The 26,126-nt window shown below is 47.9% G+C and overlaps 1 protein-coding gene across 2 annotated transcripts; it reads right to left on the bottom strand.

Annotated features, from left to right (window-relative positions):
- Positions 1-958: 958 nt before the first annotated feature.
- Positions 959-10,036, bottom strand: LOC123151334 (pentatricopeptide repeat-containing protein At3g22470, mitochondrial). 2 transcript variants are annotated; one of them, XM_044571061.1, is made up of 6 exons: positions 7,139-10,036; positions 7,019-7,062; positions 6,340-6,563; positions 5,107-5,277; positions 1,754-1,946; positions 959-1,489 (listed from the first exon to the last, which is right to left on the bottom strand). In XM_044571061.1, exon 1 carries the CDS (start codon positions 9,967-9,969, stop codon positions 7,432-7,434), a length of 2,538 nt encoding a protein of 845 aa, XP_044426996.1. In that variant the 5' UTR covers positions 9,970-10,036; the 3' UTR covers positions 959-1,489; positions 1,754-1,946; positions 5,107-5,277; positions 6,340-6,563; positions 7,019-7,062; positions 7,139-7,431. The 2 variants fall into 2 exon arrangements, with proteins under 2 accessions (XP_044426996.1, XP_044426997.1); XM_044571062.1 differs by having other exon boundaries at positions 6,340-6,553.
- Between the last annotated feature and the right edge of the window lie 16,090 nt (positions 10,037-26,126).

The raw sequence follows: 26,126 nt of genomic DNA, 5'->3' as shown, positions 1-26,126 counted from the left end.
TTTGGGGTCAATGTTGCAGGAGGATGGGGGTATTGATGAAGATGTGAACCATCGAATCAAAGCCGGATGGATGAAGTGGCGCCAAGCTTCTGGCATTCTCTGTGACAAGAGAGTGCCACAAAAGCTAAAAGGCAAGTTCTACAGGACGGCGGTTCGACCCGCAATGTTGTATGGCGCGGAGTGTTGGCCGACTAAAAGGCGACATGTTCAACAGTTAGGTGTGGCGGAGATGCGTATGTTGAGATGGATGTGTGGCCACACGAGGAAGGATCGAGTCCGGAATGATGATATACGAGGTAGAGTTGGGGTAGCACCAATTGAGGAGAAGCTTGTCCAACATCGTCTGAGATGGTTTGGGCATATTCAGCGCAGGCCTCCAGAAGCTCCAGTGCATAGCGGACGGCTAAAGCGTGCAGAGAATGTCAAGAGAGGGCGGGGTAGACCGAATTTGACATGGGAGGAGTCCGTTAAGAGAGACCTGAAGGATTGGAGTATCACCAAAGAGCTAGCTATGGACAGGGGTGCGTGGAAGCTTGCTATCCATGTGCCAGAGCCATGAGTTGGTTGCGAGATCTTATGGGTTTCACCTCTAGCCTACCCCAACTTGTTTGGGACTAAAGGCTTTGTTGTTGTTGTTGTTATGCTCTCCTGTAATATTCAAACAGCCGAATCAGATCTCTCTAGTGAACAAAATGCAGAACAAAGGTGCTGACTAAATAAGTGGAAAAAGTCCATGGCTCTTTAGTCTTTAGATTATGTAACAGACTGACAAGGACCCGTGAGTTGCAGCTAACCAAAAACTTAAAAAAAATGTAGATAAATCAAGATTCAGTTGAACCATTGTGAATTTGCTATCAAGTAAACGAGACCTATAAACCATTGCCAGATTACAAACAAATACGGCTTTGCTAACACCAATAGCAGATTGCTCAAAGATAAATAAATGGCACTTCATACAAGCAGACCAAGGTAACATAAGATTAATCAAATGGTGTCAATACAGGGTGACCGTCATAGAATGCAGAGTCTGAACACTGCGTGATAACTACATGAGCATCCCCAACAGCAGCCCTAAAAATGCAGCTGTGCCCAAAAAAATGCTTTTTAGGTCACTTGGGGTGGGGGTCAAATAAAACGCCTCCAACAGCAGCACTACAGGTATATATGGTGCCCAAAAAAATTTAGGTCGTGCCCAAAAAATTGCTACAGGTGATGCAAATTACACATCACCACTAACAGCTGCCCGAAAACCAAAAGGGCTGCGGCGGGAACCCCAACACCCAAAGTGAAACTTCACCCCACAGCTGCCGTCGCGCCCAATTCCGGCCGCCCTACGCCAATGGAGTCATATGAAGCAAGCCTTACCCCTGCACAGTGCAATGCAGAGGGACTGTGTCGAACCCATGACCTCTTGGCACAAGTGGGCAGATCCTCCCCACTGCGCCAGACAGTCAAAAGATCATATAAACTCAATGGTCCCAAAAATATCCTAAATCAAAAGGGAAGCAGCAATATTAGAAATTTAACTAAGTGCACATTGTTCTATTTGACAACAGAGGTCTAATTGATAAAATGAATCAAAGCTATCAAATTATTCTTTCATGCCAAAAAAAATTGAGGCGGAAGAAATTGGCACATACTGCACGATGTTTGAAACTACCAGATATGCAATGAGATGACTGCACAGTATGGCCATAGCACGAAGGCTAGATCCCAGAACAGACAGAGGAGAAAGGAGAGACCAAGGACTCACCTAAGTAGTGGTAGCCGAGGAGGCAGTCGTGGGAGCCGACGCTGAGATTACGAGATTACGGGGTGACAACCCCATTGTCTCATCGGCACTGGAAGCAAGGTGGTGAACCACCGTCATCCGAGACCGTGACAACGACCACCAGGTCATGGAAACGAGAGCTGCAGGTCTGTGTGCACGTGACGCCATGACCAACCTGTTCACACGTCAAGATTAGTTGCTACCAAACATCCCGGACAACGGGAGAGATAAATAAGGAACATGTTCTTGATGGTTAGAACCTGAACCTAAACCATGCCGGGTTAGGGCAACTCCAACGCGGATCAACAAATCGCCACTAAATGTCCGGACTGGACTGTTAGGACATTTTTTTTGCCATCCAACAAAGGTCACCAAATTTGTCCAGACCGGTCCAGATGTCCGAAATCCCACAAACTGGAACCAAACGTTGGGGAGGTTTACAGGCGTCCGGACGTTCGCCGCGTCAGACTCAGACACGCCCGACCGACCCAAGAACCCCATCCAAAGCACGCACATTTGGACATTCCCACCACTGTTTCCGCGGGAAAGCCCACCCTTTCCCACTGCCTCCAACCCCCCCCCCACACACACACACACACACGCACACCACCACCACCAACACCGTTCAGGCGCCACCGTGATGGAGCCAGAGGACCCCGACCGTGGTGGCCGCCCGCAAGGCCGCGTCTGCGGAGCGCAGCACCCGCCATCACAGGGCGAATAAGAAGGCGGGGGGTTCATCGGCGGCCGGTCAAAGTGCGCCGCCACCCTGGTGTCGCCCAGGCAATCGACGTCGTGGCCATCCCAGCTGAAGCCACTCTACTACTACGCCTCCCAGCACCTCATTCCACAGCAATCGCCGCAACAGTCCACGTCCTCCTCCACCTCCAGCCATCAAGTCTCACCGTCGACCTCAACACCGACTATGCCTTCACGGAGTCGCAGTCACGGGAGCTTGTCCGATCGCGGATGGCGGCTGTGGACTGCTCGTCCGTCGATGCCCAATCAATGTTTGCCGGAATGCCCCATCCAAGCGGGACAGCGGTAGCCGACGAGGCGATGATGAACATTATCCACGACGAAAGCAGCTACGAAGACGAATAAGTGGATGACTCCTAGCCGTAGAAACAACCACAGTAGGACACCCAACAAACATGCACCCAGCAGTTGGACACCCAGCAGCCGCACATGGATCCGGATGAGCAGTGGGCGCCGGGCGTCGACCCAAAGAAGAAGCAGAGGGACTAAATTTCTCCCCAAAGGAGGATGAGTTGTTGTGAGGCATTGGTTGGCCACTAGTAACAGAGCGTGGCATTTTAGCAAAGCATGCATATTTGGTTTCACGAGCAAAAGCACTACAATCCCTACCACAAGGAAGTGATCCATCAGCGCAATTCAAAGTCGCTCAACCATCAAATGTACAACATTCAAAGAGGGCATCAACAAGTTCTGCAGCTTTTACAATTAAGTGAAAACCTGATGGCCAAGTAGCGCGGCAATCCAAGATCTCATAAGTTGTGTGCCTTGTTGCTCTATGTGTTGGTCATTTCATTGATTTGCTCAATGTTGCAACTTGTTGACCATCCATTGTCTTCCTTTGCTCGGTCGTACGTGCATGCACATTATATCACAAGATGGAGAAGAAGCACTTCATCTATATGCATTGTTAGTTGAAGTTGAATGGGCAAAGCAAGTGGACCGCCTTGATTGCCAATTCCGTCAACGCCATGCTCAATGAAGACGAAGGTGGTGATCCAACCGTTCCAAGACAAGATGGACTTGCTTTGGCCAAGAAGGTGATTAGGAACCAGGGAAGGAAGTGGGAGGAGGGGAAAAAGAAGGGAGAAGGGGCGGCGGCCAAGATGACGAAGAAGTTCAAGGACATCATGACGAAGGAGGAGGCAAGTGTCGCACGCAATGAGGTGAAAGAGGGAAATAAGGGGGAGAGATTTGGCATCTTCATGGAGATGCAAGACAAGAAGCTCAAGCTCCAAGAGAAGAAGCTTGAGATCAAGGCCGCTTCGGAGGACTCCAAAATGTTGTTCGTGAAAACGTCGGACTTGGATTCCGATGCGGCGAAGATTGTCCAAGCCTAGCGTGTGAGCATATTGAAGCGCTTCGCGCAAAGGGAGGAGGCCGGAGAAGCCAAAGAGTGAGGTCTTTGCCACAGACAGCCGGAATGGGAGCCGATGAAGGTCTTTGACATGGACAGCCGGACTAGCAACTTTTGGAATCTGTAAAAACATATTGAAGATCCGGTGCATATGTTTGCAACTATTAAACGTATGCTTAAATTGGTATTGATCTAGATATGCATGTCAAATGGAGGAGGCTGGACCAGGGGCGGACATTTGGTGATTGTGGTTGGATGTCTCCACCCCTATCCCTGTCCATAGACATTTGGTGAGGGCTGTTCTGGTGATCCGCGTTGGAAATGCCCTTAGTGAGCCATTACCATATCTAAAAGCAGGAGTTTGAGTGTCCATCTAAGAGCATCAAATATATATGTAAATACCAAGAGAAGATAAGCTACTATCTAGTATTATATGAATCTATGAACTGCAATAAGGACTGCATACGGATGTATATAGACATACTGTAGAGTGTAGATTCACTCATTTTGTTATGTATGTGTCCGCATTAGAATCTCTAAAAGACTTATATTTAGGAACGGAGGAAGTACATCTTTGCTAAAACCAATAGCAAGTTGCTCATAGATAAATCGCACTTCATACATGCAGACCAAGGTAAGCATAAAATCCTTCAAATGGCGTCTATACAGGGTGACTGTCATAGTATGCAGAGTGCCAGAGAGAGATTGAAGACTGCGTCATAACTACTTGAAATTACATGACTATGCATAGTTAGGAAGCTCATTCCCTTTCAGACATAAAGATAGTTTAACAGTTAACATACAATCTTGCAAGCGCGGCAACTGGAGGTGAAATAGATGTTTCCTTGTATATTACAGGAGACACATGTCAACCTGAATTGAATCTCCAATTTGAAACTTAAGTTTTCAAGGTGCAGCAAGTGCAGTAAAAGATTTGTTCCTTCCATATCAAGTTCTACACCCTAGGCAGTAGCACACCAAGATCCTAAATAAATATCAAACCATCACAAATAGCGTAAAATAGCACAAGGGCCTAATCACCACATGGGGCAATTCATCAACAAGATCATCACAATCACAAGACTCTGGTGGGCAGAAGACCACCACCACAGACAACATGACCACATAACCGAACCCTATGATTGGCTCGATAATCAGCCATGACTCAATGGCTGGATAATCTCAAGGCATAAGGGAGAGAGGGAGGAGACCAGGAACTCACCAGAACCAAGGAAGAGGCGACCACCGCTGTAATGAGGCTGTCATCGCCCTGCAGTGCAGAAGCTGAAGTAGCTGAGGAGGTAGTCCACCGAAACTCATTGTTGTTGAACTCACCAAGAAAGACGAAAGCGACCCAAATTCCTATAGGCAGCAGCAGAGCCTAGGCATTGGCCTACAATCAAGAGGAGGAGCTAATCAAATCAAAAATCTCAAAGAATGCCATTGTGGGATAAGGTTGGGTTTACATGCCTATAACAAAGAAATATAAAATACAGTTGTTTTTGCCATTCTGTGCAGCAGGCTACAATTAACATAGTGTGCTCTTACAAAAACCGCATGTTGTTTGCCTAGTGTTGTTCACAAGCCAAGATGTCCACTGTTCATGGGCCAAAATATCCACAACTTCTAAATTGCTAATACATGAGATACGTGGATCCAAAGTACGTACATGAATAAAACAAACAGGCTTCTAAACAGCAGCAAAACAAAAACTCGTTAAGATTACTCTTACAACCTAGATTCATATATTCACAAATACAGTAGAGATGTCAATTACAGTGAATAATCAGAAGACGCGGATAATAGCTTTAATGAACATCTATATAAAATACATGAGGTGCTCTCAGCTGTACGTGCTCAAGCACACACTAATCAATCAAAATTATCCAACCTAAGGAAAAGATAATTTGTAGCTCTCTTAACTAACTATGGGTAGCATAATGCCAAAAGAATGATATATGTCATGAAAGGCAGAACAGAATCCTACATAATCATGCATATAGGCAGCACAACATAGTAGCCACAGAATCTTGCAAAGCACAAATATTGTGACATATTTCATCAGCAAAAAAGATTATCACAATAACAAGATTGTGGTGGCCGGAAGACCACCATCACAGATCCAAACACCGAATCATTGGCTGGGTGACCTGCTCTACACTCGGCCACGGCCTGATGGCTGGACCATCACATACGGCAAAATATAATTAATTAGTGCTTATACTGTACACATGCCATCCTCCTCAGAAACCTACAACTAAAATAAACACCAGCCATCGATAGCTTAATTAACAGTCTTAAATTAACCTTGGACTTTGAGTGGAGGTTTATACTGTTTGAGGGTTTGGGTAATGTGGTGGTATTTTTGCATCACAAATGTCTAGGCTACTGAACTATGTGTTACACAAAGCATGGCATATGCTTTTTGTTTAGATGATTGCTACTGTAGTTACACCTGTTATTTTCAAAATGAATCATGCGTCTTTCTGGGAAAATCCAAGTTATGCTAGTCAGCTAGTGTCACTTTCAAATTTCAGCTCATAATACATCTTTCTGAGAAAATCCAGGTTATTCTTGAACTGGAGGCAGCTGAAGCAGATCATGTGGAGTATCTCCGCTGCTCTGCGACATGGCTTGGGTGGTAGATGGACATGGGCAGCCTGATGAACCTGAAATGACCTTGATCCAGCGATGAGAAGGCAAACTTGTCAGACAAAAATGAAGATACAATCATTCTGAATCAGAATCTTAGATCAAAGATTGCAGAGCAAACATGGACTAAGGAACACAATCTATCTCTCAGTGAAGTGCTGCAAAACTGATTTTACCAAGAATATTTCTGACAGTGTACAATACTAAACTGAGCATTCAGCTATGACCATATCATATATTTTCATATCTAGCATTGTATATTTGGATCACAGACCATCACAACAGCCCAAAACACTAGAAATTGCAATTGCTTGATGACCATGGGCACATAGAGCATGAGAGAACAGAGCACAGCTATTCTAAATAATAATGCAGTAGCATCTGTGTCACAGAGAACAGGCACACAGTAAAACTATGATGGCAACATGGAGACACATAACAACATGAAGATTGAGGCAGGGCGCTGTCATCTAATTACTTACACCTTGTTGAAGAGGTAGGCCTTGCCATGCTTGCAGTGGAACATCTGGCGAGGAAACAAGATGAATAAAAATGGAGAAGGGATGTAAATGGAGATGAGAGACATAGGAGGAGACCGAGACCTTGGAGACAATGCGCTGGGCATAGGCAGGGTTGGAGTCGCAGCGCTTGCAGCAGTAGATGGTGCCCGTTAGCGCAGGACCCCGTCGCTCACACGCCCTGACCGATTAGTCTCGTCTTCTTCTTCCTCCTCCTACTCTCTTTTCTCTGGCCGGCTAATTGATATCTGCTTGCTTGCCTCCTCCAGGCTAGCGACCATTGTGTCATCTTCATGCCAATGTCCCTCATCGACACCAAAAACTTTGATCGTGTGGCTAATGTTTTCAAGTAGTCATGTGATTATGAAATTTGGCTATTACCCAGTATCTAAAACTTTGATTGTATTGCTGTTGGCAGGATCAATAACTGTCTCAACAGGCACATGTCTAAACTTTGGGGATCTACTATTGCTCATAGTGTTGTACGTTATGAGCATTAAGAACTCGAGAAACATACATTTGTCAATATCAGCAACTCTACCCTGGAGGTCATCCTCCATCTCCTTGGAAGCCCAGTCAAGTATATTCATTGTAGCTTCATCAAAAGCAACAGAATCTTCTCTGAGCTTCTCAGCCCACAAAAGGGCTCGCCTTCCAAGACCTTGCTTACAGAAATGAGAAAAGAAAACATTAACTGTGATGGTGTTGGGTTGAAAAGCCATCTTAATCAGTTTACCAGTGAGAATCATAGCTCGATCAAGGACATCATTGCAAATGCCATCCATCAGTGTGTTGTATGTAACTGAATTAGGTGTGAAACCAACAGCAACAAGTTCATCCAGCACTCTCGCTGCTCGATTCATCGAATGGTTGTTGCAGAGGCTATGAATCCAAATATTATATGTGAAAATATCTGGATCACAGCCATCTGCAAGCATCTTGTTCATGAAAATCATGGCACCGTTCATATCCTGGGCCCGGCAATATGCATTAATAATTGTATTGTATGTCACTACATCAGGAGTTAAGCCACTACTGCGCATGTCCAAGAAACGGTTATTCACCATATCCAGCCTTCCTTGTCTGCAAAAACCATCAATCAGAATGTTGCTTGTGAAAACATCAGGAACAAGACCACTCTGCCTCATCTTCTGCTCTAGTTGCAGTGCTTCGGCCACATGGCCAACCCTAACAAACGCAGATATCAGAGAGTTGTAAGTAATATTGTTCGGAACAAGACCTCTTCTTGTCATCTCCACAAATGCCCGATAAGCCTCATTTACATGATCTAATCTGCAAAGGCCACTGATATATGCAGAGAAAGCGATAAAATCAGGCTGCCCACCAACTTTCAGCATATCATCCCAGCATTTCAAGGCACCTTCTACATTACCAGACCTGAAGCATGAATCCATGTAAACGGTAAATGAGGTACCAACAGAATATCCCTTACTAATCATATGTTCTAGCAAAAGCTGTGCATCATCTAGTCTTCCTTGATTGCATAGACCCAGTATCAAGTAATTGAAAGTGGAGGATAAGGGTGCAAGGCCTATCTCTTTCATAAGCTTATATAACTCAAGAGCTGCTTCTTCAAATCCCTCCTTGCTATATGCAGCAATCAAAGCATTAAAACCTGCAACACTCACTGGAGCACCCTGCTCGATTGCACAACACACAAGTTGCCGGGCATCATCCAATCGTCCATCCCAACAAAGCCTACAGATCGTCATATCTACATTGTCTGCTGATATCTGTGAACCAAACATTTCATACAGCTCCTGCTGCTCATGTGCTAAGTGCGCGGTCTTTCCAAACTTGTATGCTCCAGCAGAAAGAATGTTGAAGGTGTAGCAATCTGGCAGCAATCCCCTCTCCCTCATCTCTCTGTAGGCGGCATCAGCCTCATCCATCTGCCCAGTCTTTGCATACCCATCGATTAAAACATTGAAGGTGATTGTATTTGCTTCGACCCCCACCGCCACCATCTCATCGAACAGCCTCCTTGCCTCCACCACATTCCCATCACGGCACCGTACATTCACCAAAATGTTATACGTCACAACAGTCGGCTCGCACCCTGACTTGTGCATTTTTTCAAGCAGCTCAAAAGCATCCCCTGCCTGCCCAAACACACAATGTCCCTTGATCAGGATGTTATAGCTGCACGCATCAGGGGTAACATGGAACTTCCACATGACACCAAGCAATCCCGCAGCTACAGGGATGAGCCCCATGTGGCATAACCCTAGGATCATGGCGTTGAAGATGGGGAGGCTCGGCCGTGGCCCCATCGCTGTCATTTCCACGAACACCTTCCACGCGGCCTGGACGTTGCCCTCGCGGAACAGCAGGCGCAGCAGCGTCGCGAGCGCGGAGAGGCTGGGCGTTTTCCCAACGCTGCGGATGCGTGAGAGCACGACGAGCGCCTCAGCCGGCATGCCGGCGGCGATAAAGGCGTGGAGCGCGAGGCGGAGGGCCGCGTACGGGGCGCCGCCGGGGGAGGCGCACCAGGCGAGGAGATGCGGGGAGGCGGCCGGTAGGAGGGCGGCGAGGAGGAGGGATGCGAAGGGGCGCAGCGCCGGGGACAAGATGGCGAGGCGGGAGGCGGCGGCGAAGCGGGCATGGAGCGGGGGGGTCTGGGAGGTGAGGGTGCGGAGAGCTAGGTGGCATTGCAGGGAGGACTTGAGGATGCGCGCGAGGTCGAGGAGAGAGTCGCGGCGGAGGGAGGTGGGGAGGGAGAGGTGCCGGGGAGAGCCGGAGGGGAGAAACTGCGCCGCGGGGTCGTAGAAGGAGCAGAGATGGGAGGAATTGGTGCCGCTGGTGGTCGTGGTGGAGAGTTGGTGGTAGGGGGATAAGGAGAAGAAGAAATGCCGCCGCCGGGATGGTTTCGCCGCCGCGACGAGGTGGCGCATCGGGCGCCGGCGGCGGAGGAGAGTGGGAGAGGGAAAACTGAGGGCAGGCGGCAATGGCTTCCGCGCACTTGAGGTATTCGGGTTGACTATGAACATGATGCCAACTCACTCACTATGTACCGTTGGATTCAAGATGGAGCGACCAGATCGAAGCGACTGGCCTTGCCGTGCGTCGCTTCAAGGTTTTTGTCGTTTCCAAACAAAATGCAATTTTGTTTTTTATGTAGGTTGGCACATTATGATTTTCCTAGAAACATAGAGCACGCCATAGTTTCAAAACTAAATGTTACTACGTCAAAACATCTTACATTTAAAAACAGAGGGTGTACAAGACATGTGTCTATAACCCCTAAAAAATTCAAGTCAAAATCAAAATGCACATGAAGACACCATTCACATATGGATTTGACATTTTTGTTTCTCAATGTTTATTTTGAGGAAATGCACAAGGAGACACTATTCACATATGGATTTGTCTTTTATTTTTATTTTTTTGAAACAAAAGGGGTTTCCTCCCACCCCAACTTTATAGAAAGCCAAGGCAAACATCAACCAAACATAGACTGTTAACAGCGCTCGGCGGCAACCGGAGAGTAGCTGCCACGGATAGGAAACGGGGTTTTAGACTGCCCTATTACAAGTTTTTAGGTAGTTCAAGCCAAGAGACATAGCCAGGGAGCAACATGCCAGCTTACTTAAGATCAAAGTTAAGAATTGTAAACTAGCATAACACAGTCCAGCGATGTCCTCGAAAATAGCATTTTATCTCCAAGCAATCCTAAGCAATTCCCCCCTTCGGTGGTCCAGTAGGCTTAAACATCAGAGAAGTAGCGCACCCTGAGCTTCTGAGCATAGTATTTTCCATTGCTTGATCGTTGCCCCCAACAGGTTCAAAACACATCGTATACTTTGCCATCTTCGCCCCTGGAAAACAAAGTCATTTCGGAAACGCCATAAGCTCCACAAGGTAGCAGCAGTAACGATGCTTAAAGCTTCAAGGTGTTTTCTTCTCTTCCAGAAGGAAGTCAGCAGAGCAAATGAATTAGGAACATCAACCTTAAAAATATCAGCAACTAGATTCCAGACATTTTTAGCAACAATGCAATCAAAGAATAGATGCTGGATAATTTCAGGTTCGTTGCAGAAGACACAAGACATGTCATCTATATGCCTGCGTTTGGCCAAGTTATCTCTAGTTAGGCTCTTGTTATAGTATATTAACCAGAGAAAAACATGTATATAAGGTGGCACTTTGATCTTCCATATATCATCTTTAATGACAGAGATTTGTCTTTTATTCTCAATGTGTATTTGGAGTTTGGATCTAAATTTTTTACGGGTGGTAAACACATGTGTTGTAAACATTCATGATTTTTTAGATTTTTTTAAAATTGAGAAACAGTATAACTAAGCGACCTAGGAGCCTCCACAGCGTTTTACCTTCGCTGGCCGTCCGATTACGTCGATCGCATGATGTCTGGATGTCCTGATGTTTCTCTAGGGCTGCTGCTCCATGGAAATATCTGGGCCAGCTGTGATTGATCGGGCTGCTGGGCTTGCTTTGGTCGATGAAGTGTAAAACGTGGTCATAGCACAAAAAAAGTACTCTGAGTAGGTGGGTGCGTTCATCATCCCAGCGGCCATGACCAATCAATCACTCTAATTTGAACATCAACACTGAGTCAATTATCCTGCTGTTAAGTCTGGACATAATTTCTCAAAAGAATTCTGAAGATAATTGCTCCCGTAAAAAAAGGCTGGGCAGAATTGCTCTTACTTATATGTCCCGGGAAACAATTTTATATCCACCTATTGAGCTAAATTGTGAGATGCTTGATTATTGTGGTAATTTTTGGAATCAAGTGCTTTTTCTAGCCTCGTGTGTGCTGCACATGCGGAGTTGCCCATCGCCTTTTGGGGTTAAGTCAGGTATGTGCAAAACTATCATTTTCATATGTATTCTCCAAAAGTGAAAACACATGTTTCGAAAGGGTATAGATGAACATTTCGCTATTCAAGTATTAGATATTTAGAAAACCTCCAAGGTTTTGAGCCCTGAAAAGGTGGATGTCAAGAAAAGTACACGGCTTAAGAGAGTTTTCTCTAGCATCCATTATGTAAACCATACCATAACCATATTAACTAACAGATATGAGGTGTAAAGAGGGATCTCGAACAACCATATTTTTTGTGAAAATTGTCACTCATTATTATGTCTAAAAAATTATTATTTAGAATTATTTTCTAAGCTTAAACATTTTATGTGTTATGTCACCAGAAAAATGTTACCCTCTATGAAAATTGTCACTTGTTGTGTCTGCCTATGAAAGAACAAAAATGGTGTTTTTGTAACAATAGCCACGTGTTTGTTTCCAGCCTATGATTTTTTCTAAAATAATTACGTCGGTGATCCTTTAAAGCTTGGGTAGGTAATTATATTTTATACAAGCATTATTAGTGTATGTGCCATTTGATCCGTCAATGTGATGTCGTGCAACGGGACAAGCCTAAAAGTTTTGCCCCTTAGCAGCAACATCATGTATATTTAGAAGAGAATTATTTACTACTATAGTCTATGTATATATGATAGTTCATGTTTTTAAATATTTATATAATATTTTAATTTTTTAAATGAACGGGCGCAGCAACGCGGGCCATCATGATCTAGTTCTAAAATAAATGGTAGCATGGGAGTGTGTAAGGATTGGTATCACCGTGTGCTTCCCTACATGCAACCGCCATATGCACATATCTCAAAAGGTCAACTGGAGATTGGATTCGTTTTCCCCTCCAAAAAAAAGAAGATTGGATTCGTTAAGCGTTTTTTTGATTAAATAGGATAATGTCTGTGTGTTGCAGTGGGATATAAATAGTAAGTTAGCTTGTGATTTACCTGCTCATATTAATGTGATTGTGTAAATAAATGTTTATCAGATCCTGCTCGTGATTCACCATGTATTTTCATGAGAAATTTGGTAAGTAAATTAAAGTGAAATTGGTTAACAGGTAAGTAATTAAGGTGATTGATTATCATATGGGAAAGATTAGACCAAGAGATGGTGGGAAAAAGTGAAACACGGGACATTATAGTCTTTTGAAGTACTCCTTCTGTTTCTTTATGATGTATTATTTTCGGCACGGTGACTGAGGAAGTTTTGGATTAGGGATTAGGGGATTTCCGGACAGCCAGACTATCTCCATTGATCGAACTGTTAGATTATGAAATACAAGATTGAAGACTTCGTCTCGTGTCCGGATGGGACTCTACTTGGCGTGGAAGGCAAACTAGGCAGTACGGATATGGATATCTCCTCCTTTGTAACCGACCTTGTGTAACCCTAACCCTCTCCGGTTTCTATATAAACCGAAGGGTTTTAGTCCGTAGGACAACAACAACCATAACATACAATCATACCATAGGTTAGTTTCTAGGGTTTAGCCTTTTTGATCTCGTGGTAGATCTACTCTTGTACTATCCATATCATCAATATTAATCAAGCAGGACGTGGGGTTTTACCTCCATCAAGAGGGCCCGAACCTGGGTAAAACATCGTGTCCACTGCCCCTTGTTACCATCCGGCCTAGACGCACAGTTCGGGACCCCCTATCCGAGATCCGCCGGTTTTGACACCGACATTGATGCTTTCATTGAGAGTTCCTCTGTGCCGTCGCCGTTAGGCTTGATGGCTCCTACTATCATCGATAGCGATGTGGTCCGGGGTGAGACTTTTCTCCCCGGACAGATCTTCGTATTCGGCGGCTTTGTACTGCGGGCTAATTCGCTTGGCCATCTAGAGCAGATTGAAAGTTACACCCCTGGCCATCAAGTAAGATTTGGAAGTTTGAACTACACGGCCGACATCCGCGGAGACTTGATCTTCGACGGATTCGAGCCACAGCCGGGCGCGCCGCACTGTCGCGAGGGGTATGACCTAGCTCTACCGCCGAACAGTACCCCAGAGGCCACGCCCGCATCAGCTTCGACCCTTAGCTCGGAGCCAACTGCGCCAATCGAGGACGGGTGGCTAGACACCGCCTCAGGGGCTGCAGTCTCGACGGCAATCGAGCCAAACACCGGCATAATCCTCTATGCAGCCCGTGACTCCAAGGTGCCAGACTCTTTTCCGGACTCCGAACCATCCGCGCCCCTGCCAATAGAATCCGATTGGGCACCGATCATGGAATTCACCGCCGCGGATATCTTTCAACACTCGCCCTTCGGCGACATTCTGAATTCACTAAGGTCTCTCTCTTTGTCAGGAGAGCCCTGGCCGGATTATGGCCAACAGGATTGGGATGCGGACGACGAAGAAATTCGACGCCCACCCACCACCCACTTCGTAGCCATTGTTGATGATTTAACTGACATGCTTGACTTCGACTCCGAAGACATCGACGGTATGGACAACGATGTAGCAGACGAACATGAATCAGCACCTATAGGGCACTGGAAAGCCACCTCGTCATATGACATATACATGGTGGATACACCCAACAAAGGCAATGGCGGCGACATAGCGGAGGATGACCCCTCCAAGAAGCAACCCAAGCGCCAACGTCAGCGGCGCCGCTCTAAGTCCCGCCAAAGCAAAAGTGGTGATACCGGCACAGGAGATAATAACACTCCGGATAGTGCCGAAGACAACAACAATCCCCTCCAGCAAGATTTAGAGCAGGAGGATGAAGGAGCCAGCTCTCCTGAGAGAGCGGCAGACGAAGAGGAGGAGGATGATCACATGCCCCCCTCCGAAGACGAGGCAAGCCTCGGCGACGATGAATTCGCCGTACCAGAGGATCCCGTCGAACAAGAGCGCTTCAAGCGCCGGCTTATGGCCACGGCAAATAGCCTGAAGAAAAAGCAGCAGTAGCTTCAAGCTGATCAAGATCTGCTAGCTGACAAATGGACTGAAGTCCTCGCGGTCGAGGAATATAAACTCGAACGCCCCTCCAAGAGTTACCCAAGGCGCAGGTTACTACCCCGACTGGAGGAAGAAGCGTATGATACGGCTGATCGGCCACCTCGTGGCCGCGATAGAGAGGCATTCCAGCCAAAAGCTCAGCCTCCACCCCAACGCCATTCAAATAAAAAGGCATGGGGAGATACGCCAGACCTGCGAGACATATTGGAGGACAAGGCAAAGCATTCAAGATAGATCTACGGATCACGAGGGAGCACCATTCTGCGAGACGACAAACGTCACGCCAGATACAGTAAAAGCAAATCCGGCCGGGCCGAACATAGCGGGCAAGACCCATTCGAGCTGCGTCGCGATATAGCCCAATACAGAGGCGCCGCACACCCCTTATGCTTCACAGACGAAGTAATGGAACATCAATTCCCAGAAGGTTTCAAACCTGTAAATATTGAATCATACAACGGCACAACAGATCCCGCGGTATGGATTGAGGACTTCCTCCTCCACATCCACATGGCCCGCGGCGATGACTTACACACCATCAAATACCTCCCACTAAAGCTCAAAGGACCAGCGCGGCATTGACTTAACAACTTGCCAGCGGACTCCATTAGCTGTTGGGAAGATCTGGAAGCCGCATTCCTCGACAACTTTCAGGGCACTTATGTGCGACCACCAGACACCGATGACTTGAGCCACATAATTCAGCAGCCAGAAGAGTCGGCTAGGCAATTATGGACTCGGTTCCTTACAAAGAAAAATCAAATCGTCGACTGTCCGAATGCGGAGGCCTTAGCGGCTTTTAAGCACAACATTCGAGACGAGTGGCTAGCCCGGCACCTTGGTCAGGAAAAGCCAAAATCTATGGCAGCTCTCACGACGCTCATGACCCGCTTTTGTGCGGGAGAAGACAGCTGACTGGCTCGCAGTAATAACATATCAAAGAACCATGGTACCTCAGATACCAAGGACGGCAATAGCAGGTCACGTCGCAACAAGCATAAGCATCGCATTAACAGTGACAATACTGAGGATACGGCAGTCAATGCCGGATTCAAAGGCTCTAAACCCGGTCAGCGGAAAAAGCCATTCAAACAAAGTACGCCGGGTCCGTCCAGCTTGGACCGTATACTCGATCGCTCGTGTCAAATACACGGCACCCCAGACAAGCCAGTCAATCGCACCAACATGGATTATTGGGTGTTCAAGCAGGCCGGCAAGTTAATTGCCAAAAATAAGGACAAGGGCCGCATAGCGATGACGAGGAGGAGCCCCGGCAGCCGCACACTGGAGGACAGAAGAGGTTTCCCCCGCAAGTGCGGACGGTGAACATGATATATGCAACCCACATCCCCAAGAGGGGGTGGAAGCGTGCGCTAAGGGACGTATATGCGTTGGAGCCAGTCGCCCCAAAGTTTAACCCTTGGTCCTCCTGTCCGATCACCTTCGATCGCAGGGACCATCCCACTAGTATCCGTCATGGCGGATTCGCCGCACTGGTCCTAGACCCAATCATCGACGGATTTCACCTCACTCGAGTCCTTATGAACGGCGGCAGCAGTCTGAACCTGCTTTATCAGGACACAGTGTGCAAAATGGGTATAGACCCCTCAAGGATCAAACCCACAAAAACGACCTTTAAAGGCGTCATTCCAGGCGTAGAGGCCCATTGCACAGGCTCAATTAAACTGGAAGTGGTCTTTGGATCCCCGGATAACTTCCGAAGCGAAGAGTTAATCTTCGATATAGTCCCGTTCCGCAGTGGCTATCACGCGCTGCTTGGGCGAACTGCATTTGCTAGATTCAATGCGGTACCGCATTATGCATACCTCAAGCTCAAGATGCCAGGACCTCGCGGAGTTATTATAGTCAATGGAAACACAGAGCGCTCTCTCCGAACAGAGGGGCACACCGCGGCCCTTGCAGCAGAAGCGCAAAGCAGCCTCTCAAGGCAATCAACCAGTTCGGCGCTTTAAAGCCCGGACGCCTTCAAGCGCGCTCGGGGCAATCGGCAAATAGACCGCCTGGCGCGATCTGAGCTCGCGTAGCAATACGGCGGCCACCCCAATCCCAGCCCAACGGCGATATTCGTGTCACGCGTACATAATTACGCATTAAAAATACCATGGGCACAGGTGGGGAGGGGGGCACAACTGCGGCACGCCCCAAAACGCGGCCTAAACCGCACTAGGGGCTTCCCGTTTGGTTATTTTTCTTTTTCTTTCAGGATCTTAATCTCTGGAAACACTGTCCGACAGCACTATTGCCGAACACTTGATGCAGCAACCAAGGAGGCAGACAGCTACGTCATACCACAGAATTCCCAGGTTGATTACAGTAATGAGTGAAATATTCAATTTAATATCATTCCTCAGCTTACCCTTGGAAGGGACATAGTCCTACTCTTTGCTTATCGCACTATCTGTATCACTCTGCTTTAACGCAATTTTTTAATAAACAATGCATGACATTACGACTATTATTGCATTCTTGTTATATATATATCTATGTGTTCATTAATGACGCCTTGCAACCGTACACCTTGGTACGGCTAATACACCAGGGGCTTACGTACCCCACAATGCGGTGTGAAAAGTCCGAACACTTTCACAAGTGCGGCACCCCGAACTTATAGCAATGCGGTGTGAAAAGTCAATTGTTGGGTTTGCCCGGCTCTTATGTTTTGGTACCTTTCATTCCGCTCTATCGGCTAAGGTAGCGTTAGGAGAACTACTGCGATTGTGCCCCGGTTCTGCCGGGCTGAGCACCTCAGTAGAGAGCTAAAACTGACTGTCATGATAAGGCGAGAGACCGGTCGCTGTTCGGCGAGGTTTTTCGAGTCCCTAAAGACTTATGCCGCTTAGGGCGAGGGGCCGGCCCTGTCTGGCTTACAGGCGTGTATCGCGCCCCGAATTCGGCCTTCCGAATACCAGGGGCTTCGCCGAAATTTAAAATTATAGAATTCTATGGCTAAGTGAGAGTGATAAAGCATTATTAGTCCGGTTGCCTTGTTCGTTGTGCTGAGCACCTCCCTCGAAGGACCCAAATATGGGAACAAGAGTGCTCAGGTTTATTCCGAACACCCCAGCACTCGTGGCATGGGGGCAGAAGCCGAGGGCTAGCCATCTCTCAGATTGGATAAACAACCAAACAGAAGGTAATATTTTAAATTCAAGCAAGCGTTGCATAGTGCATATGAAACAAGTTTTCATAAATACAGGATAAAACGAGCAAGTTTACTCAAATATTACATCTTTTAAACACTCATCCGCGATGAGACGGGCACCCGGCAGAACACCCTCGTAGTACATCTCGGGGTGGCGGTGCTCCTTGCCCTCCGGTGGCCCCTCCTTGATCAGCTTCATGGCGTCTAGCTTGACCCACTGCAATTTCACATGGGCGAAAGCCCGGCGTGCACCTTCAATGCAGACAGATCGCTTGACGACCTCCAGCCGCGGGCAGGCATCCACAAGCCGCCTCACCAGGCCGAAGAAGCTGTTCGGAAGGGTGTCGCCGGGCCACAACCGGACTATAAAGCTCTTGATGGCCTGATCGGACGCCTTATGTAGCTCGACCATCTGCTTCAGCTGGTCGCTCATTGGCACCGGATGTTCGGCCTCAGCATACTGAGACCAGAACAGCTTCTCCGTCGAGCTTCCATCCTCGGCCTGGTAAAATTGTGCGACATCGGACACACTGCGGGGCAAATCTGTGAATACTCCTGAAGAGCTCCGGATCTGGGTAAGTAATCGGTAATTTACTTTTACATGCTTGCTTTGCATATAGAAAGCCTTACCCGCCGCTATCTTCTTAATCGCGTTGATCTCTTGGAGGGCCTTTTGGGCTTCGGCCTTGGCACTTTTTACACTCTCGAGGGTCGCGGCAAGCTCAGACTCCCACGTCTTGAAGTCAAGCTCCAACGCCTCGTGCTTCGCCACAAGAGCCTGGAGCTCTTGCTGCACCTCGCCCACCCGAGCCTCGTGCTTCTCTCGCTCGGTGCGCTCCTTGGCCGCTGCATCTTCGGCCTTGGTTAGCGCTTGCTTCAGGGTCGCTACCTCGGTCGTGGCCCCTGGCAAACATACGATGATCATGTCATTTTGCAATCGCGTTCTCTTTTATACATATACATAAGACAGGGTATTACTTACCCTTGTTCTCCTCGAGCTGCCTCTTGGCAAGGCCGAGCTCTTTCCTGGACCCCTCGAGGTCCTGCTTCAGTACGACGACCTCCTCAGTCGGTGCGGCGGACGCCAGCAGCGAAGCCTGCATACGCATATTGACATACTTATATTAGACTCCTGCGATATTATTTGATCCTCTGTTCGGCTTTTCTTTGTGAACACCGAACAAAGCATCAGGGGATACTGTCTATGCGGTAATATTTCTACTACATTTTGAAACACTTACCTCAAAGCATGTTAGAAGGCTGGCACAGGCTTCAGTCAATCCGCTCTTGGCGGACTGAACCTTCTGGATCACCGCACTCATGATAGTGCGGTGCTCCTCGTCGATGGAAGCGCTGCGAAGCGCTTCCAGCAGATTGTCCAGTGCCTCTGGATGGACAGAGGTCATCGGCACAGGCGTCTTGCCCCTCTTAGAAGGAGGCCGCCTGCCCGAGCCCTGAATCGTTGGAGGGTCCGGTGCGGTGTTCGGCTAAGGGCCGAACTCGGAGCTCTCGGGGGCCCCGTCCCCGCAGCTCCCGAAGTCCGGAAGGTCGCCTTGAGGCGCCTCCAAGACTGTCTCCCCTCGACCCGGTGCCTCTTGAGACAGCACCTCGGCGTCGTCAGCAGGATGAGGGGAGGTGGCGGTTGGGACTGGATCGCTATCCATGTCCGACAAGCCCAGGGAACCGTCCGATGATACATCGATGCTGGTTCGCGGCGGCCTGCATAATCATGTTCGGCGTTAGGGAAATTAGTGCGACAAAGGAATGCTATGAGTTACTTTGGTATCCAAATGCTTACGATCTCCTTGGGGGCTTGGCCCGGGGCAACCACTCGCCTTCGCCCTCGTCGGCGGCGGTGGAACTGTCCGGAAGGAGAGTCCTTCCCTTCTTGGACCCTTCGGCCTCCCCAGTTGGGGCGGCCTTCCTTTTCTTGTCTCCCCCGCCTAGAGGGGGAGCATCTTCTTCTTCCTCCTCATCTTCGGGAGAAGAGTGTGCCGCAGAGTTATCAGACAATGAGTCCGATAACACCTAGCGTCGGGAACTCTTTCGGGTTCCCTTGGCCTTCTTGGTCTTCTTCGGCACCTTGTAAGGAGCCGGAGCCAGCATCTCCATCAGTAGAGCGCTCGCAATGTCTTCGAACAAAGGGGCCGGACAGTCGATCTGCCCCAACATCTCCACCCAGTCATGTCAAAGGCCTGGAGATTAGACCCCGCGCATAATTGAGCTAGGGAAGATAAATGTCTTATGGGACGTATTGAACTCACCGAACGCGCTAAGCGCTTTGCGCTTAGTCCGCGATCCTCGGCGAGAGAAGGAGGGACCTCGGCACCCTTGAATAGTACCTTCCAGACGTCCTCGTGTGTCGTATCAAAGAGCTCGCTCAGAGTCTGGTGCTGGGCCGGGTCGAACTCCCATAAGGTAAAATCCCGTTGTTGACACGGGAGGATCCGGCGGATGAGCATAACTTGGACTATGTTGACAAGCTTGAGCTTCTTGCTTGCCATACTCCGGATACACTTCTGGAGTCCGTCCAGCTCCACCGATGAACCCCACGATAGGCCCTTCTCCTTCCAGGAAGTGAGCCGTGTAGGGAATCCGAATCGAAACTCGAGGGTTGCCGCCCATTTGGCATCGTGCGGCTCGGTGATGTAGAACCACGCCGACTGCCACCCCTTTATTGTCTCCACAAAGGAGCCTTCGAGCCATATGACGTTGGGAATCTTGCCCACCATGGCTCCGCCACATTCTGCTTGTTGTCCTCGTACCACCTTCGGCTTGATATTGAAGGTCTTTAACCACATGCCGAAGTGGGGCCGGACGCGGAGGAAAGCCTCACACACGACGATGAACGCTGAAATGTTGAGGATGAAGTTCGGGGCCAGATCATGAAAGTCCAGGCCGTAGTAGAACATGAGACCACGGACGAATGGATGGAGGGGAAACCCTAGTCCGCTGAGGAAGTGGTGAAGGAAAACTACCCTCTCGTGAGGTTCCGGGGTAGGGACGATCTGCCCCGCGGTGGGCAGCCGATGCGCCATGTTCGCGGCTAGGTATCCGGCTCCGCGCAGCTTCTTGATGTCTCCCTCCGTGACGGAGGAGACCATCCACTTGCCTCCCGCTCCGGACATGATTGGAGAAGGTCAAGGTGGGAAGTGCGGACTTGGGCGCTAGAGCTCGAGTGTGCGAAAACGGATGGGTAAGGGAGGAAGAAGGCGTGGATAGAAAGGTGAATCCTTACCCCTTTATATGGGCGGACGAAACTAAGCGTCCCCACTTGCCTGGTAAAACTCGCTTATCCCCCAAGCGCTGCAATTGATGGCGCGGTTGGGTTACCCACGCCCGTATTGATGAGAATCCCGTAATAAGGGGACACGATCTCTGCTTTGACAAGACGTGTCGAAAAACTGCCTCGCGTTATGTGCGGGGCTGGTTAAAAGAAACGGTTCGAATAATCACCGGGCCATGACGTAACGTCATGCTGTCAAAACAAGCCAGCAAATTAGATCTGCAAAAATGTTATTCTCTCTACGGTGGAATGTGGAACTTATTTTGCACGGTCGGACACTATCCTCGTATTCAAATTCTTCTGTGATGTATTCGGAGAAGGAACCCGCCTTGCAATGCCGAAGACAATACTGCGCGCCGGACTCATCGTCATTGAAGCCTGGTTCAGGGGCTACTGAGGGAGTCCTGGATTAGGGGGTCTCCGGACAGCCGGACTATCTCCATTGGCCGGACTGTTAGACTATGAAGATACAAGATTGAAGACTTCGTCTCGTGTCCGGATGGGACTCTACTTGGCGTGGAAGGCAAGCTAGGCAGTACGGATATGGATATCTCCTCCTTTGTAACCGACCTTGTGTAACCCTAACCCTCTCCGGTGTCTATATAAACCGAAGGGTTTTAGTCCGTAGGACAACAACAACCATAACATACAATCATACCATAGGCTAGCTTCTAGGGTTTAGCCTCTCTGATCTCATGGTAGATCTACTCTTGTACTATCCATATCATCAATATTAATCAAGTAGGACGTAGGGTTTTACCTCCATCAAGAGGGCCCGAACCTGGGTAAAACATCGTGTCCCCTGCCTCCTGTTACCATCCGGCCTAGACGCACAGTTCGGGACCCACTACCCAAGATCCGCCGGTTTTGACACCGACAGTGACCAAGGCACATAATTATAGAGGTGTTAGGACAAAATTACCCTTGGGAAATTTTTTTGTTAGTGGCAAGTAAATCAGTGAGTTCAGAAAAGTAAGAGATACATGCAATCGAGAGAGAGATAGTTTCCTTCTTTTGATACAACGAGAGATACAGTCAATCAGATGAGAGATACTTTCCTCTTTTTGGAGTATAAAAAGGGAATTACGAGGATTTAGAAGAAATGCACTTTACATTGTGCAATTTTATCAAAAAACAAATACACCTTATATAAAAGAACGGAGGGAGTAGTATATAGAGAGTAGAGAAGACATTGATATATTTAGAACTAGCAATAATGCAAAAAAATGCCAATAGAAAATCAACACCGAAAACATAATGTTGCATATGAAATCCGTTTTCGAAGAACTTGAGCTTGTCATGAAGATGACCACTAGATCTAAAATCTCACACTGAGAAAAGCCAAACAAGAACCAAGAAAGATGATGTCGGGGATGCAATGGTTTGAGCTCTCTACGGATGTTACGATCAAGCTACTCACTCAAGAACCCCCTTGATATTACGACAATCGATCCTATAACCCGGTCTCCCAACTAACATCATGAGACCGGTGAAAGAAAACTTATCAAGGACAAGCCTTTGCCTTGCGCATAGTTCACTTGAGCTAGATGAAGACGATCTTATCCTCCTCAAGTTGGACCACCTTTCTTGATTGCTCCCCATACTCCACTATGGGTGATCCACTGTCGGATTACGGGTTCTGGCAAACCCTTGTGAGGTTCGAACTCTGGGGTGCGCGCGAAGAGCACTGTCTTCCTCGCTCGCTCGCTCAATGATTCCATGGCTTAACTCGACGGACCCAAAGAAAAAGAGACACGAGCGTTTATACTGGTTCTGGCCACCTTGCGGTGTAATACCCTACTCCAGTTTGTGGGTGGATTGCCTCGAGGGGCTAAGGATGGACTAGTACAATGGATGAACAACCTCAGGAGGTGAGGCGTTCTTGAGCTAGATGAACTGGTGAGCTCGTTTGGGTGGAATGGATCCGATCTATCCCTTTCTCCCCCCTATGGTGGTGGCTAAGTCCTATTTATAGTGGCCTTGGTCTTCTTCCCAAATGTTTAGGTGGGAAGGGATCCCACAACGACCAAGTTTAAAGGAGGACAACTAGTACAAGCTATCCTGACAAAATGTGGTCTTCGCCTGCCAAAGGCTCTGGTGGTGATGCTGTTGTGGGCTCCGTGATGACCTCCGTCCTGCTGGTCTTGGTCTTGTTGCACCGATATGGAAACCTTTGTCTGATGCCTCGGTACCCCGCGTCTGCGCTTGCCTACTTAGCACCAAAGAGAAAACGGGTACACTGCGCCCGCTGGCGCTCGTCTGGCCTTGGTCATCATGGCTCACGTCATGTGGACCTCGCGAGGTGCCCCTTGCATAGATATCTCCGCTCCTCAGGAGCCAGCCTAGTGAGGCTGCCCCCAGGGAGGTCTTGGTGTCGTCCGCCTCGCGAGGCTTGGCCCCTCGCGAGGGGTCTTGTGTTGTTGCTGCTAATGATGGTCGTACCAGGCCGTTGGTGGAGCCACGCTCGTGGGCCACGGGCAGGCAAGTCTGGGCACCCCCAGTCCCAGAACGCCAACAACCACTCTTCGGCACATCTTCACAAGTCCATTGTCACCACAATGAACAACAACCTTCAAGCATGTGATCGCTTCATGATTGTCGGTGTTCTGGGAATGGGGGTCCCCAGACTTGCCTATCTGCGGCCCATGGCGTGGTTTTTCTGGCAGGCCTGTACGGCCCATCTTCATCAACAAGGAATCAAGACCCTCGCGAGGGGCCAAGCCTCGCGAGGCAGACGACACAAGACCTCCTCAGGAGCGGCCTCGCCAGGCTGGCTCGTGAGGGGCGGAGAGTTCAAGGTCGGGCAAACCTCGCGAGGTTCTCGTGACGTGAGCCATGACGATCGAGACCAGGAGGGCGCCAGCGCGCGCAACGTCCTTGTTTCCTCTTTAGTGCTAAGGGGGCAAGCGCAGGCGCGGAGTACCGAGGCATCAAGCAAAGGTTTCCATATTGGTGCAACGAGACCAAGACCAGAAGGACAGCAAGACGAAGGTCACCATGGAGCCCAGGACGGCGTCACCACCAGAACCTTTGGTAGGTGAAGACCACCTTTTGTCAGGATAGCTTGTACTAGCTGTCCCCTTTCAAAATTGGCCGTTGTTGGCTCCCTTCCCGCTCAATATTTGGGGAGAGGACCAGGGCCACTATAAATAGGACTAGCCACCACCATAGGCAGGGAGACGAAGGATCGAGTTCATCCTCAGCCACACAAGTGCACCAAGCATAAGAACACCTCAACCTCAGGAGGCCGTTCTTCCCCTTGTACTGTTCATCCTCAGCCCAAGAGGCAACCCACCACCACCACACCGGAGTAGGGTATTACACCACAACGGTGGCCCGAACCAGTATAAATCTTGTGTCCTTTGTGTTGCGAATTCGTCGAGTTAGTTCGTGAGATCTAGGCTAAGTAGGACGCGGATCGATAGGGGGGAGATCTTCGCGCGCACCCTAGTGTTCGAACCTTAAGGGTTTTGCCGGAACCCGTGATCCGACAATGATGCTCCACTTGAACTTGCACAACGCAATCTTGAGGAAGATCGCCACTTGATGCCATCCTCCATGGGTTATATGATATCTTCCTTTTGATGCATGCCCATGAAAACATACCTAGCCCCACCAAGAACTCTCATGTAGACCATGAGTTAGTACACAAAGCGTAAATGGGCAATGCTTACCATACCATGGGATCACTTGATCCCTCTCGATACATCTTGTACGCTTCATGTGTTGATCAACTTGATTCACTCTTTGACTTAGTCTTTGCCAACCTTGTATCATGCCTTATCTATGACCAAGCTTTGGATACTTCCTTGAGTAGCACCTTAGTCACCACAAAATCTCCTTGAAATCAACAAATGGACTTCAAGAAATGCCTATGGACAAACTCTTCAAATATAGCTCAAGGCAACCATTAGTCCATAGCGATTGTCATCAATTACCAAAATCACACATGGGGGCACCATGCTCTTTCAGCTGATCTTCACTCGATATGATATGAAACTTCAGAAAGACACCATGCATGATCACTACTACTACCTCTGAAGCTCTACATAAATTGTCCATCATGATGCACCTTACTTTTATCTAATTTAACATTTTAAAGTATCAATTTCAATGAACTGTTTTGTATTGTGCACATTTCGCCACTTTCACAGTCTGTCATGCATATAACCATGCAATCTTCTTAGTGCATCTAAAAAATGAAAATATATGTTTGTGTGTTACCAAATGTCCAACACCATGGATGCAAATGATTTTTGTGATGGTATGCAACATCTTCTATAGAATGATAACATACTTGGTATATAAGCATTCAAAATCCTAATATACATGTTATTGGACAGTTAGTTGAAGGAAATTTGATGATGGCGGGATCATGACTCCTTTTTGCAGGAAAACTTTTGATCTATTCATATTCAATCATGGACTCTTTTGCAGGTCATGTTGGAAGTAAAAGATAGGTGTTTTATTAAAGAGGTCATTTAGTAAGTTTGACAGGGTCCAAACCGGTCAAAAGTAGATATACAACCTGGTAATACTGATATCAATAAATTTGTTCTATTCGTTGCAATCTTATTTTTAATATTCATATTATTTGTAGAGCTTGAGGATAATAGAAAATAATAATAATTTTTTTTATTATCTTGCACAGAATATTATTCCAACACATGATATTAAATGTGTAAGTGAGATCTTCTATCGTATATAATATATTAAAAAAAGATGTGTGTGCCACTCTATTAGTTTCTACAGTAAAACCTATGCAATATGTGATCAAATGATGTATAAA

This window comes from Triticum aestivum, chromosome 7A (assembly GCF_018294505.1).
Source record: "Triticum aestivum cultivar Chinese Spring chromosome 7A, IWGSC CS RefSeq v2.1, whole genome shotgun sequence".
Classification (NCBI taxonomy): Eukaryota; Viridiplantae; Streptophyta; class Magnoliopsida; order Poales; family Poaceae; genus Triticum; species Triticum aestivum.
Note: the sequence above shows the minus strand (reverse complement) of the source record. Positions and strands in the feature narration are given on the sequence as shown.

Excerpts from the sequence above, each read along its gene's own strand:
- LOC123151334 (XM_044571061.1), bottom strand. The coding sequence starts at position 9,969 with ATGCGCCACCTCGTCGCGGCGGCGAAACCATCCCGGCGGCGGCATTTC.